Genomic DNA, 16,211 nt, shown 5'->3' on the forward strand with positions numbered 1-16,211 from the left:
ACAGTTGCAAAACAAACAAGACAGATAAGGAAAACACTGAGTCCCCAAAACTCTTGTATTCTGAGATGCTCAGTCATCCATGACATTTTACAAGATGAGCTGGCTGACAACTTAGATATTTTCCTATGATTTCCTCAAAAGAGAAGATAAATTTAAGTACGAGTCAACAGAAGCAGACATTTGAAATAGAAAATTAAAGTTTGTTTGGACACATTTAAGATGAATACATAAAGAAATAGATATTCAATTCAGAAATATTTTTATTTTCCACATAACAATGAAATTACAATTACAAGCAAGAACTAAATTTTACAAGGTAACTTGCTACATAACCATGATAACATAATGATTAAATGTCCCATAAGTTCTAGATTTTTGCAATTCAAACACAATATTGGTATTTTATATATGGACAAATTGCATATTTAAAAATTCTCTTTCTTTTCTTTTTCTTTTGTACATCTATGAGTACTGTGTGCATGTACACACAAAAGCCACAATGTACACATGAAAGTTAGTGGAAAATTTGTGGACTATTGGTTTGTTCCTTTCAGCATGCAGGTCCCAGCAATAGAACTCAGGTCAGCAAACTCTGCAACAAGCACCATTACCTGCCAAGTCAACTTATCCCCTCAGATGTTGAAATTTTAAAAATATTTTTCTTCACATTTTTCAGTTTGATTTCAAAATAAAAAAAAGAAGTTTAGCATACAATCACACACATTGACTTTTTAAATAGAGATTCACAGTAACTTCAAGATACATTTACACTGAAATATACAGACAAAATAGTTGCTGAGTCAAAAAACTTTTCCCCTGAAATTAATAAAATTGAGATTGTGAATATGAACCAAGGAACACATGTCTCACAGGTACCATGGCTTACTTTACGTTTGAAGGTACAGGCATGTACAATACTTACAGGCATTTACACTAGTTTTTAAAATAGGCTTTATTGTCTAAGAATTGAAATTCTCAGTAATAAGCTTTGATAGACAACTGGACTAAGTGGATATCAACTCTGTCATAAGCAGCAGCAATACATATAATGGCTTCTTCTCTTCCCCAGAACAACTACATAAAGGAGACACTTTTAAAGAAGAAAACAAAACAAAACAGCAACAACAAAAACCTCTAATTACTCCAAATGCAAATGACTAAGAACCAAAGAGTATGTTTACAAAGGAATGTAAAATTTCAATTACTTATTCCAGCAAATGACTTAATTTGCATATCTGCCCCTTTTATTAATCTTGATTTCAAATTCTAAGTTCATTCTATATTTATTTTGCTAAATATTGGGAATATAGGCATCTTGTGGTGTGATTTTTAAGAACTAGCTCTTCGGGGAAAGGCGAATCTTAGTTGCAGTTTCTACAGTATAATTATTATGGAGATTGCATGGCAACAACAAGTTGACAAACGATCTGCACTGTCTGAAACCTAACAATCACCTCTCCCAAGCTATTGCAAACCATTGTATGATCACCCGTGTCAAAGTCCATAATCTTATCAAGTATGGCCATTTCAGAAGATAGAAATATAACTTACAATAATTATATTTTAATACTAAGCTTTCAAAGTTAAAAAGAAAACTAAAGTCTATAGGATTTTCCTACCCTTCTACTTGTTCTACTAAACTCATTTCAGGAAAATAAAATATACTTGAGAGAAAGGAAAAGACAATAGAATAAGAAGGAAGAAAAAAAGGTTGAAAAGGCAGGACATTCTAAGAAATATACTGATAGTCATGTTTACAGGCCTTGTGTTTACAGATGGAAAATCTTACAAAAAGCAATAAAATCCATGTTCTTTAGTCTCTTCCATTTAATTACATGTGCTGTAGATCTCTCTCAATCTCTTTGACTCAGCTTTGGTATGATTAGCTGGTCAAGGCACAAGACTGTTCAAACAATTAGCTCATTAAAAAGCACAACTAAATTCCAGTGTCTAAAGCTGATCTTAGGTATAGCTACCTGCCTTGTATCAGATCTTGTGTAACTGCCCGTTGGGGTGGCCAGGGAATTCTTCTGGTTGCAAAACATGGAGTCTGCAGGTGGGGCATGTGCCCTGTTGCATCAACCATGGTCTAATGCACTAAGGAGCAAAATGATTCAAGTCAGAGTTTCAAATTTAGCCTAGCAGAGGCAGCTATCACTCTATACACTGTATACACCAACCATCACATCTTCTGGTGGACTGGAAAGCCCAGCCAACTGCTCTAAGTGTGGCTCCCCCTCTGGTTTGCTAAGCAACACAGCTGGCAACTGCAGAGTATCTTTAAGCCAATCTATTTGATTAGAATTTTGGTCTCACCCTATTTTAAAAATGACTAGTGCTTCTTCCTGACAAGGATATTGGGGAAGATTGCTATAGTCTCTCTTCTGTCGATTTTATTTATACGTTCTTTTCATTTATAATTCATTTTAAAAAATCATAACTAAGCATATGAATGTTACCAATATCCTTACGGGGCTCTAATCCTGAAACTCCCTGGAGGAAAAGTCTCTTCTGATTGTTTTCTATGGTGACAATGACAACAATCTTGAACTATAAAGTATTGGCTTTGTTTTGACTCTACATGTTAACATCAAACCCAGGAGTTTTTGATATTTGAATAATGGAGAGCCAAATCAGGTAAAAGGATTATGTACAGGGACTATGTTTGAGGCCTAGTAACTAATTCTAAAGAGTAACCTGAATCAATCATGTACTTGTTCACTGTGATGTGGGTATAAGTTCTGTTAAACACTTTTCTTTAAAAATCATCATACATCAAAATTTCAAAATGGGAAAGCTGGGTGGCTAAGTGCCATCTTGAAGACCTCTGGGATTGGCTATTTTTTCATACCTCTTCAGATTGAAGAAGACAATACACATAATTTTGCATCAAGTACCACATACTGTATCTCTGAAACATGGTTTGGAAAAATCCCCAAGAAAACACTTCTTGTCTAAGATTATCTTTTCTTTTGTCAAATCACAAGAGGATTTGGGCCATACATTATACATGAGTAACAGTTACACAACAGCAGCTCCAGGTAATACATGGAAATATCAAGAACACAAAAGATATGCCAGCCTTACGCTTCTCTAGCATTAACACTCCAGGATCTGAACCTTCACACATAAACACAAGAGCTGAGAGAGATTACTAAGGAAGTCTTCTGCTTTAAAATGAGAAGGGCCATTATTACAAAGGACAACAGACACTGTAGAATTTATAGCAAGTCGGGGTAAAGTGGCACTTCTTTGTTGCTAGTCTTGTCACTCATTGCTATGTCAATCAATATTTCTCCTAGTTCTGTTCATGGGAACTGTATACTGTATACCATTTAAATCTCCAGGCTGTCCTCCTGAAAAACAGTAGCACAACCATGACTGTATACAGTGCAAGATTAAACGTTTCTGTATGGCACCCAGAGTGACGTATAGTTATGCCCAGTGGGACTGTGAAATGGCACCGGATGCTGATGGACCTTGTAAGTAAGGTAGTGATCTTGCTTAGGTGATTAATGGTAAAATGTTAGCAGGACAAGCTTAAACATTTACCTGAGAGTGAAATTTGTGAGCACAAGGCAAAGCTGAAAGGTTTTCTGGAGACAAATTCTCATGACAGATTACACAAGGCTCCTCTTCTTCCTCTTCATTATCCTAGAGAAAAACAGACAGGATAAAATTTAGACCATTCTTTTCCTCTCAGACCTAAATGTGTTCATAGTTAATAAGTTCTGTCTCACCATATCTTTGTCTCCTTCCCATGTGGCAGAACCTTGTGCTGACTTGGGGTCCTGGGGAGTATTAGGCTGTGATGCAGTGTGGCTGGGTGAAGCATTATTGCCATCTTGAGCAGACTTTTCTTCACTCTAAAATTAACATTTATTTTTAAGAATTATCCTAAAACAGGGTTACAGAGACAAAGTTTGGAGCTGTGATGAAAGGATGGACCATCTAGAGACTGCCGTATCCAGGGATCCATCCCATAATCAGCTTCTAAACGCGGACACCATTGCATACACTAGCAAGATTTTGCTGAAAGGACCCAAATATAGCTGTCTCTTGTGAGACGATGCCGGGGCCTAGCAAACACAGGAGTGGATGCTCACAGTCAGCTATTGGATGGATCACAGGGCTCCCAATGGAGGAGCTAGAGAAAGTACCCAAGGAGCTAAAGGGATCTGCAACCCTATTGTCGGAACAACATGATGAACTAACCAGTACCCCGGAGCTCTTGTCTCTAGCTGCATATGTATCGAAAGATGGCCTAGTCGGCCATCAATGGAAAGAGAGGCCCATTGGACTTGCAAACTTTATATGCCCCAATATAGGGGAATGCCAGGGCCAAAAGAATGGGAATGGGTGGGTAGGGAAGTGGGGGGCGCTATGGGGGACTTTTGGGATAGCACTGGAAATGTAATTGAGGAAAATATGTAATAAAAAATATTAAAAATTAAAAAAAAAGAATTATCCTAAAACAGTATCAATTTATAGAACTGAATAAATTGTAGCAAAAATTACCAAAAGGATAAACAACGTTTATGATAAATCTTAAAAAAATGCTGGCAGTATTTCTTAGAGCTATGTAAAGACTACTTTTAAATAAATCATTCCAGAAAATTAGAAACAAAACCAAACAAAATTTGCATTCAGAATTACTCAAGGAAGCCATTAGAAGATGGAAAGGGATCAGGCTTATTCTAGTCTGATCAAAAACACTTCCCTGTCATTTGTCAAGTTGAAATTGAGGATTTACTGCTAATCAATGATGTCCTATGATTAAGCTATTGATACTTGATTCTTTAACATGTTGTGAAACTATTTCAGATATGAGAATACAGAATTAAAGTTTGTTGTTGTTTTTTATTTGTTTGTTTTACCTCAGATTTCTTGGGCTCAATCATTTGAGAAATTTTGTAGACAATTTCATCAAATGTCAGTCGAGACACGGACTTTCCATGAGAATCCTTTAACTGTTGTAAGAAATCTGTTAGCTCTTTCCTGGAAGATATCAAAAATAAGAGATGGGCTAGCTTTTCGTACTTCTTCAAGGTTGTGCCCTCAAAAATGAACTATAGAATTCTATTCATGAGACAAGTCAACATACAGACTAAACTCTAGTCTTGAATCTAAAAATGTCATCTGCATTTATTTACAACCAAATGAAAACTGTTGTGTCCAGAAGTGATATTTTATGTGTTTACCAGTGAAAGCTAATGATATTTGAGTTCATTATATGAAAATTGAGTTGATTTATTTACATATTGAGAATTTTGTATCTAAAACTTTACTCAAGACTATATTATGCCTTCTTAAATAACCATTTTAATAATTATTACTATTGTTTTCTCAACTTTATTATATTTAAATGTTTTACTTTTAAAAAATTAAGACAAATTTTTATTTTTTTATTAAATAAAAAAGGAAAGCAAGTAAAAGACACCTTTATGACATAACTATTTTAGTTAGTATTTTCCTTTGTAATCCTCTGCTGCTATCTGAGCATCTGATAGAAAAAGAAGAATGAGATATTCTTCTTTCCTTTGGTTCATGATTTATTCATTTTATAATTATCTACAATTCTACTTTCTATTTATAATTATGAAACTTATTAAAACCAAAATCTAATTTGATAGCAACAGGATATGTTTTCAAATGAAAATACAAAGGGAAACTAGACTTATTTCTGCAAATATAATAGCACAGATTTTAGAATTTTACATTTAGTTAATTCTAAATCCTGTTAACGCCAGAAAGATCATGATTTATTATATTGAACTGTGTCGACTCACACAGAAATCAGAAGAATATAAATAAAATGGGAAAAAAAAAACCCCAAACTGAAACTTGATACTGTTGGGGTTTAGACTCCAATTATCTGAGAATTTACTTTGGTGAACCGTTAATAAAATAATTATTGTAGCTGGAGGCATTCAAATCGGTTAAGTTTACATCTAGCACTTCCAATAAATGAACAAACATAAACACTTATCTTTGCACTACTTAAGAGTAATACAATGTAAAAATGTTTAGCATTTCTGTTGGGCACAATATCTTTCTAGTCAATTTTATTTTACTAAGACCATAAGTATGGAAATATTTGTCCTTGTATGTGTGCAAAATGTTTCATTTCTACAATTAGGACTATAAAACTGAAAAAAATACATGTGCAACCAACTAAAGAAAAATTAAGGTACCTTGTCTGTTGTGGAAAAGCAGTTTTCAGCCTGTCTGTAATCCTCTCCCAGTTTATCATGAGAGGTTCACTGCACAGACTTGCACTGGGTGACACAGTATCGCCTATAGGTGTTGGCATAGCCCAGGTTATACCAGGCATCTGTAAAGGGCAGGAAGTTATAACCATCAGCTTCAGTTATCAGGCAACATTGCATGCCAACATAACACTTCAATGCTTTAGAAAAAAGCAAAATGAAGAACACAGACCTATGTTGCCTTCTTTCAGTTTTTTCATAACAAATACAGTATTGCTAACTTTCTATTACCTATTTTTACTACTTTAAAAGCAGGATGTTTTCCTAGTAATTACTAGCACATACAGAAACACATACAGAGTGCTTATAATTGAAATTTTAAAAAATAATAGTGAAAAGTTGAAAACTACTTAAAGCTTGCCAATAAAGGAATGAGTAAATAAATTATAGCAAATCAATTAAGTTCTTACAAATAGATGAATATGTCTGGGTATTGGAGATTCCATGGAATATGTTTAGTTTTTTTTTTTTCAACATAGTATATAACAGAGTATTATGGTGTGACTCCTTTAGTACTAAAATCTTTAATAAATGTATGAATTGGAACACACAAAAGCACTTGAAAGTTACACAATAATCTGGTACTAGAACACCAACCAGGCAGCCCACACCAGATGATATGAGGCCCCCAACACACATATAGCAGAGGACTGCCGGGTCTGGGTTTAGTCAGAGAAGATGCACCTAACTCTTGACAGACTGGAGGCCCAGAGAGTTTAGAGGTCTGGTGGGGTTAGGGGGTGAGGACATCCTCGTGGAGACAGAGGGGCGGGGAGAAGGTATAAGACATGGAACATTCAGAGGGTAGACAAAAAGGGGAATAAAATCAGTAGTTTAAAATTAAAAAAAAAAAGATGCCAAGAAGTTTCCTTATGGAAAAATCAGGATTAGAACATTTTTTTCCCTAATTATGTCTGACATTCATCTTTTGGAAGAATTTTCTTTCTTTCTTAAACTTTAGTCAAGATGACAAATAGTAATTTCAGTCATTTTAAATATCTTTATTCCTTTGAAAAAAAAACTTATCTAACTATCTACGATTAGGAAGATTGTAAACTTTTAGGGTTTTGTTCCAAGTTGAGGTTCCTTAAGTTATTTGTTGCAGATACAGCTGAATATCCTGGGTACACATGTAAGGTTAGTAGCTTAATTTACTGCACTGTGACTTGGCTTCATTGCTTTTCTACACAATAAGAATGTCAACGTTTTTATTGTTACACAAGTAAAACTGCAATTTCAAGGACTCAGTAGTATGAAAACAATCTATCTTTGTATTTAAAAACTAAGATAATATGAGGTAAAAAATAATATTGATTTAATTATCACTTAATTATCATCATCACCAGCATTACCAACATTATCCTACCAAACAAATGAATGAAGATAAATTTTTATTCAGGAACTCCATTTTACTTATAAAAAACTAGTTGATATTTCACAAGAAAAGGCTCTTACCAGGGGTGGTCTAGGTTGTACAGCTGCAGAGATGACTCCAGGGCAAACTGCAGGCATTTGAGGGACAGTAAGTATGGGTCGAAAGAAAGATTCCTTCACAAGGGGTCTTCCTAAGAATTGCTGTATCTAACATAAAAAGGCAAAACAGAACAAAATGAAACAAAATCCTGAACATATTAAAGACTTACCTGGCCAAAAGTCATAGAGCTATGCAGGGGGTAAAATACTGATTTGAAATTCAGATACAAAGTACATTAAAAGCAATGTGTGTCAGAATATTACTTAAATCTAGTAGAACTTGAAAAAGCAAAGAAAGTGTGATAGAAGAACTGGCTTGTATACCTTTGAATGCCAAATTTTTAGTCTATAATATAAGAGGGTTGGACAAAGTGATATTTAAGGTTCACCCTCAGATAAAATAAAGAGCAAAAATCTAATATTATAAGACTTTCAAAAGTATAATATGCATAGAAACCTCAAATGCCTTGGTGAATCCTTTCCATGTTGACAGATAATCCTCAGAAATTTCATTTAAAAATCCTCAAAATTATCCATATAAAATATAGCTTCCTCAATCATGTACTGAATGTGCCATGTGATAGAATCAGGACTCTATCTTTAGCTTCAAATACACAGAAGGATGAAGTGGGGCTCATACAAGGGATACTGCCCCACATAGGTCAGCTGTGGGTGTGGCTATGTTTCTGAAGGCATATTAGCATGACAGAGAGACCTGGGACTGTTTGTTTAAGAACAGAAGGGGACAGGCTTATGGAGCTTCTATAATGTGCTAGGTCTAACATATAAAGAAGGAGCACAATAATAATTTGATGAAGTGACAAAAGAACATTAACATAGTTCTAAGAAATGATCTTAAAGTGAAAAATTAATGGTGCACTTACAATGAATAGACAAGTTGATATTTGATTCTTAATTACTAGGAAAGAGACACTGGGACTTATAAGTAAGAAAAAAATATTTTGAAAAAATTAAGTAAATATAAATTCTAACTGAATATTAAATATTAGCTTTATCTATAAATTATGGTTTTCTTAAGATAATGTTGTGATTATGTACAGTAAGAGTTCCTCATTCATATATGTATGTATGTATGTATGTCTATATGTGTATATATATAAATGGTTGAAATTAAATTCCTGAAGTTTGCTTTATAACAATCCAGGCACAAGGAGGACATGATAAACTTTCAACTGCTGAATAATGTTGAAGCTGGATTTCATTTTGCTTTATTTTTTACATATACTTATATATGTAAAATCAACTTACATATGAATATAACACACACACAGACACACACACATATATAAATTCTACATAGAATTATATATAACTTCAAAGTTTTCCCTAAGTTTTAAAATAATGAATAAGTGGTGGGTAATGAATCTACATTGAGCTCCCTTTGAGAATCACTATTCTCTTAGTACCAATAATTTTTTTGAAAAGAATAAGTGACTTTTCTTTCTTCTGCTTCCTAGCATATCAATGAAGTGAAGGAAGAGCTCTGCTGTGCCACAGTCTTCCTGCCATAATAGATGGAGCCCTCTAAAACTGTGAGCCAAAAGATATTCTTCCGCCCTTAAATTGCTTTTATTTCATAGGTGATCATAGTGGCTATAAAACAAACAGAAAGTTAGGGTTCAGTGGTAGGTCACTGATGACTAAATCTGATCTTATGGTTTTTAGGTCTATAGTGGAAAGAATCTGGAAATATTTGACAAGAATAAAACCTCTAGAATGCTGTAAGCAGAGTTTAATGAGTAATTCTAGTGGGAATTCAGAAGAACTAATGGTTATAATACTGTGACCAGTAATGGATTACAATCATGAAGTTTTAGATACAAATAAGACTGTATTGGAAACTGGAAAAGATACCATTTGTGATACATTCTAGCAAATATGTGGTCTTTGTTATACTCAATGATGAGTAGAAATAAAGTTTACAGAATTACCAAAAGCCAAATGCCCCTCAATATCTTACTTTTCTTTACTTTCTATACCCAGATTTATAGAAAAAATAAGTATTACCTAGTAATAATCTCCTAAAAATTCACAAAAACTTTGTGTGTATTTCTGAGATTAAAGTACTCTCATCTCTAAAGTACACAGATAAGTACATCTGGTTAAATCTACTAGTTCCTTATAAAGAGAGAAGTAGTGCTAGTGGAAACTGCTCCTGTAGTCATAACCACGGGAGATTATAAAAGCTAAAGAAAAGGAAGTCTCAGGTGGAAGTAAAGGGACTGGCTCTCTAGTTAGCTTTCTAGGGCATTATGTTGGAATGTTTTACTTAGACAGTGCTATGGAAAGCAATAAGAAATCAAGTTATTCATAAAGTATGTACGTTTGGGAGGATAAAAATAGCATTTAGACTTCAAATGCCTACGTGCCAGTTTGAACTAGTCTCTGTCAAACTGTATCCCTGTTTATAGTATCAGCATGGACTGGCCATCAGTGGCAAACTGGTATTTAAAACATGCCCTTGCTGGGCGTGGTGGTGCACGCCTTTAATCCCAGCACTCGGGAGGCAGAGGCAGGTGGATTTCTGAGTTCGAGGCCAGCCTGGTCTACAAATTGAGTGCCAGGACAGCCTGGGCTACACAGAGAAACCCTGTCTCGAAAAACCAAAAAAAAAAAAAACAAAAAACAAAAAACAAAAAACATGCCCTTAGTTCCATTTGAGCACACAGCAAATACACTGTATGTTCAGTATTTTACAGTTTACCACTTATCAAAATGAAGACAGCAACTTTCTAAAATGTCAGGCATCTTACCAGTATCTCAGGGCTTGGTGGTGGTGGAGGAAGCTGGACTGGAGGCAAGGTACTCAAGGCAAACCCCTGCTTCACCTTGTTGATCTGTTCATTGTACTGTGTCTGACAGAAGATCAATACATTCCAGATCATTAGTGAATCTAATGAAACTCTATACAGTACTGTTTGAATTATGTTATAATTCAACATAAACTAGTAGTTCTAAACCCAATGATAGAAGAAATACAACAATTTCTGACATAAAAATAATTCTATACACTTTCATGCCCACATTTAGGAAGCCGTGTTTCTAAGTGAAATAATGTACAACCAGGGGCAGATGTGTCCTTGACATTCTTTTGTTGTTAAGTTCTAGAGTCTTGGTATTTTTCTTTTTAATCCTGAGAGATTAAACAGTAGACTTGTTAAGTAAAAAAACTGAAATTGTAACGAACATTTTTAAATAAAGTTAAAAAAAAAAAAGAAGCTGTGTTTCAGGGATTTAATGACATAATTTAGTTGCTTATGGTAACTCCTCAGTTTTTCTACAGTTCCCAGTTCTCAAATAGGAAGCATTGATAGAAAGTGAGGATAAACTTTGAAGAGTCAAGTACCTATAAGAAACACAGAGGTAACAGGACAATGGACACATTTTAAACAAAGAATTGATATTCAATATCCGTGATTCTATTTATCTAAAAAACTACAACTCTGGCTTGCTCCAGTTCTATAAATGTATTGGAGTCTGGGAGTGGGTAGGAGGAAGGCAGGAAGAAGAGGAGAACAGAGGTAGAGGGGGAGAAGAGAAAAGAAAGGGGAGTGGGAGTCTAACTTTGGGAACTTTTGTGCTTTCAGTATTTTTTGGCATAGTTCCTAGGTTTTTTTGTTTGTTTGTTTTTTTTATTCATTTTAGTGAATAACCCACAAACAATGGAAAATACAACCTTTAAAACAAAGCATTTAGTGATTTCCAAAACAGAAATAGGCTTGGACAGAAACAAGGAGCATTTGACACTAAAAGTCTGAATATGCCTAAAAGAAATTCTAAGTAGCACTAAGGACAGAGGGAAAATGATCATGGAGAGAAAAAAAACGGTTCAAACCATCATTATAAAAGCAGACAAATCCCTCAGAGGCAGGTCCTTCTTTGCAACTGAATACCACTGCTTCATTTACAGATATGGATGTTAAAATCAATCACTGTTCACATACAGGTTTGAAGACCGTATCTATAAATACTAACTAGTTGAGCCTTTTCACATTTTCAATTCAATTAAATCAATAGTTAAGATTCTGAAGTGTGGAACAATTATATAAAATGATAAGATTAGAAAAGAATACAGCCTTATTTGATATTCCACTTAATTCTATACATGTAAAATTATTGATTAGTCCCATAGCAAGTTAAGACATTTAATTTGTTTAGAGTCAATCTGGAGTTTAATTTTGTTTGGCTTTGGAATTATGGGAAAATTACGTAAGGGGAAACTTTTGAGTTTATCTTTTCTTGTGATAATGAACTAAAAAGTCACATATGAGTCTATAATTCATATCTAACGTTAAGTATATTAAAATAATTACAAACCAGAGGATAATCTTTGGTAACTGAGATGAAAAAAATATACTTAAGTTTCTTGAGCACTATTTGCTTTTAGTGTTAGATGTACTCTCGCATAAATTCTGCCAATTTGATTGAAGTATACTCAGAACTTACCCTGAGGAATGCAATCTTGTTTCGAACATCTGCCACAATAGCATTCCAACTATCTACAGCAGCTTTTAGTTGAAGTGATTCTAGGTTGCTGATATAGAAAAGGAGACACAGAGGAAACGTTTTATATATAACATTTAAGTTTCTAAAATTTTCAAGTGTTCTCTAGTATTTATGTAAAAATATATATATAAAAATTAAAATTACCCTCAATACTAGCAATTACCTCAAAGGTAAAAAATACATGGACAAGGGTTGTTATTAATAAAGAGAAATCAATGATATATGCATCCTTTCTAAGGGAAGATAATAACACATGCTTTCAGAAATTGTTTTCTCCCTATCTCCAGAATGCCATTTCTTTTCCATCTTGAAGTTACTACAAAATCGTTTTGTTCCAAAATATCTGCAATAAAGTAGGAAAGTTAAAAAATCCAAACAGGGAAGTTGCAGGTGCATTCTCATGAATGCTGAACCACCTTGGAGGCAGGTTTCAGATCACCTTCATTTTAACCCTGATATCATAGAGCCAGAATTGATCTAGCTGGCTTTAATGTGAATTAGAAAATTAAACTGCTTCTGAGATGACAAATTATAAAAACAAACACTCACACAAAATACAAATAGAGAAAACCAACCAACACTTTCCTGTGATAAGGAATGCTGTCACTGTCCTGATAAAGAACATAGGTGCACCAGTTAGGAACTGTCTACTGATACACATTCTATAACCACTCAAGGCAGGAACAACTCACAAAGTTTTAGTGTGTACTGTCTCTACAAGAAATCTCCTGTGGATTTCCAAATGGGCTATTTATAACAGCATTACCATATCTACATCACGAGCCTAACAATTTACAAAAGCAAAATAAGTCATCAGTAAGATCAGACAAAAAGTAGCCTCACAGTACTCTAAGTTTTATAATGTTCTCCTTCTGGCAAGCAAAGACAGACCAATCACTCACAATAGTAACTTCTCAACTTGATTGTGCATCAACATTAAAGAATAATGATAATTTTAAAATGATTATTATGAAATAATACTTTAATCTCAGAGATAATCAGTTCACTAAAATTAAAAGGTATACCTTTTATAAATTATAAATTACAAATTTAAGGAAGATTTCATAGAACTCATTCCAATATTTGAAAATTAATAGAACACGGCAGAAATTGCCTCATAACATTAGGTATTGTTACCAATTTTTTTCCTAAATATATTACAAAAGTACTTAAAATCAAGCATTAGTAGAAAAACAAATAGAAAAGTTTTGCAATGAGAATCTGTCTTGTACACTTCATGCATGCCTGCCAGTGGGGAAGAAGCTGCCACTGTATTCAACTGCTTGTCAATAATTCAGCAGATGAAACAACATACATCAAGAAAAAAGAAAACAAACCTGAGGTCTTAGAAATACCCCAGTGACTGTGCCAAACATTTGTAAAATCCATCACAGTCAACTGTGGAGACGCTTGTACCTCTCTGATGTCATGGTGAGTTAGGAAAGAAGAAAGACGTACCTTGCCGCCATGTGCGTCACCCTGGCCAGCTGATTGAGGCACTCCTTTTCTGTCTGCTCGAGGTGCAGTAAACCAAAGTCTCTACGACATTGTAAAAAGTACACCTACAGATTTTGAAAGACAAAGGAATTGAAGGAATTCTAAGTGGGAATTTTAGTCATCTCAAGTAAACTCAAAGTGATTTTCAATCCCTTCCAGGAACTCTGTACTATCTGATAATCCAAGAAGCATCATAAACACTTTCTGATCAAAGCAATTCTGCAGTTATACTTATTTTATTCAATAGTTACAGTGCTAGTAAGGCTAAGAACATCGCTTTTCAACTTTCCCCCCCAATATTGGACTAATCTTGGAAACTTTAGAGTAGAGCCTTGGTCCCCTGGATACTAACTTGACTGATAACAGGGATAGACTAGACATCAGGAATTTTAACTTCTAAGTTAGCTAAGTTTGGGAATACTTAAAAGAAATCCTGCTGCTTATATGTTCATGAAGAAGGGGTACAAAAATAATCAGACTACAGGGCATAGTCTGAATGGACCTCACAGATCTGTTCCAGTATTTCTCCCGCAGAAGGAAGACTTTCTACATTATTACTGATGTCCAATCATCTAGTTTAAAATTTTAGCTGTTAATTACTCAATAGTTACAAAGATCAATGCTCTCAGACAGTAATATGGTACAAAGTGTTTTCTAAAATTAGTAATAGAAGGAGATAGAAACTTTTAACTAAAAGCTCTTAAGAGCAAATACACATGTACTTAAGATAAGGGCAGCTTTCCATTTGTTAAGGTAAAGCTATAGCATCAATGCCTTGGACTGCTTGGATTATCACTTCTCAGTTCTTCTGGAATCCCAAGAACTTGACTAGAAAAGAGAAGTGACAGGTGGCAGGATTTGTAATGCTTTCTAACATTAGCAAGTTCTTCTAACAATGTGATCTTACTATATAGCAAGTTTCACTATGTATATATAAAAATCACATACACACATACAATCTTATTTCTTGTGAGAGACCCCAGCTGTGGTATTATAAACTAACTTTAACAATATTAGGAGACTTTCTATGGGAAGTAAGTTGGCTTTTGATGTTGGGGTTTATGATATGTACGTATTTTTGGGAGATCTGAATGGGACACATTAGAGAAAGTGGCATTACAGCAGTAGTTAAATGTTATTCTTATAAGTATGGCTTAAAGACCTAGCTTGCTGAGAGGTAGTCTCCAACTATAAATACTGCAATTTCTTAGAGTTGCTGAAGGAAAGCAACTTAACATTACAAATACTCAAGCACTCCCAAATGGCATGCCAGTCAAACAAAAGGGTCTGAATTTAAGCTGTAGTTTTCTGAATGATATTAAATTTTATTTGTGTTTATTCCAAAGCCAATTATTTTTTCAACTCTTTAGCTTTACTAACATAAAATTATTCTTCCCCTCCACGCCCCCCCACCCTTTTTACCTCAGCTGTTAAGGCTCTGCTGGTTTCTGCATTTAGTTTGTTTAAATACGTTTTAACTGTGCTTTCCAGATTATGCTTCTCCATTTCCCACTGAGATCTGAAATGCATGACCGTAAAGAATTAGCAACATTATAATGATAGCCTCTTCTAACTTAGAAGGAGGAAGATAAAAGATAAAACCATCACAAGGAAATGTTTTCTTGGAAAAGTATACATAACATCAAAAAAAAAAAAAAAAAAAAAAAAAACAAAACCCAAACCAATGCATGACAAGACATTAAAACATACAGGTATCCCTTTATTACCAAAAGTGCAGAAGTTTTAAAATTCTTAGTACAGAGGCTGTGACCTATATTGTGAATCTAAAATCTTAAAATGAATCTTACCTCCATAACCTATTAAATATAAGACCTTAAGACAAAAACAATGGATTGAATGTTTGGGTTCTCCTGGACCTACAATTCATTTCTTGAAATCTTTACCCTGTTGTATAAATTTCCTCTGAGATTAAAACATATCATCTTGCAGGAAACTTCTTAAGCAGTATGGTATAAAAAATTCAAAACAGCTTCAGAAAGTTCCTGAAATCAATCAAATTCATTAAGCCCCTCTCTCCCAGAGTAAGCAATAAAAGCTAATAGTCTCTCAGAAGAGCAGAGCCAAAGCACAATGAAGACTCTTAGCAAGCAAAGTTGAAAAGATGCTGCCACCAGACCAGCATCAGGAAGAAGTTTAGACCAATTGAGATACCAGGAAAGGCCATTCTCCAACCTGATGAACTGCCTCAGACCTTGTAATATGATCCAGGTTCTCAGTTTTGTCTTCGGTCACTGATGCTGAGGTTGGCCTTTGTGATATAGCTGTCTCTAAGTCATTTCTGCTCCTATAAGCAACCCCAATAAAACTCATGGGTTCAGCACATTGGGCTCTGGTAGTGTCTGTACTTTTGGTCTATTGTGGATTTCCTATCTGGGGTTGAGTAGATGTGTGCTGCATTTCCCCAGGGTAAGTTTTATTACATAA

The 16,211-nt window shown here is 34.4% G+C and overlaps 1 protein-coding gene across 4 annotated transcripts in view; it reads right to left on the reverse strand.

The window, feature by feature from the left end:
- Nucleotides 1-242: 242 nt before the first annotated feature.
- Nucleotides 243-16,211, reverse strand: part of Dzip3 (DAZ interacting zinc finger protein 3) — a 63,534-nt gene continuing 47,565 nt past the window's right edge. For 3 of the 4 annotated variants that reach the window (XM_029470345.2, XM_021184722.3, XM_029470344.2), the window contains 10 exons: nucleotides 15,189-15,285; nucleotides 13,728-13,831; nucleotides 12,210-12,297; nucleotides 10,517-10,618; nucleotides 7,725-7,850; nucleotides 6,195-6,334; nucleotides 4,878-4,998; nucleotides 3,741-3,866; nucleotides 3,553-3,654; nucleotides 243-2,097 (listed from right to left, as the gene is read on the reverse strand). In XM_029470345.2, coding sequence (XP_029326205.1) covers nucleotides 1,987-2,097; nucleotides 3,553-3,654; nucleotides 3,741-3,866; nucleotides 4,878-4,998; nucleotides 6,195-6,334; nucleotides 7,725-7,850; nucleotides 10,517-10,618; nucleotides 12,210-12,297; nucleotides 13,728-13,831; nucleotides 15,189-15,285 — 1,117 coding nt within the window. In that variant the 3' untranslated portion in view covers nucleotides 243-1,986. Of the gene's footprint in view, nucleotides 3,357-3,552; nucleotides 3,655-3,740; nucleotides 3,867-4,877; nucleotides 4,999-6,194; nucleotides 6,335-7,724; nucleotides 7,851-10,516; nucleotides 10,619-12,209; nucleotides 12,298-13,727; nucleotides 13,832-15,188; nucleotides 15,286-16,211 lie in introns of all 4 variants that reach the window. The other variant, XM_021184723.3, reaches the window with a different exon arrangement.

This window comes from Mus caroli, unplaced genomic scaffold (assembly GCF_978045245.1).
Source record: "Mus caroli unplaced genomic scaffold, Mus_caroli_1 scaffold_17, whole genome shotgun sequence".
Taxonomy (NCBI): domain Eukaryota; kingdom Metazoa; phylum Chordata; class Mammalia; order Rodentia; family Muridae; genus Mus; species Mus caroli.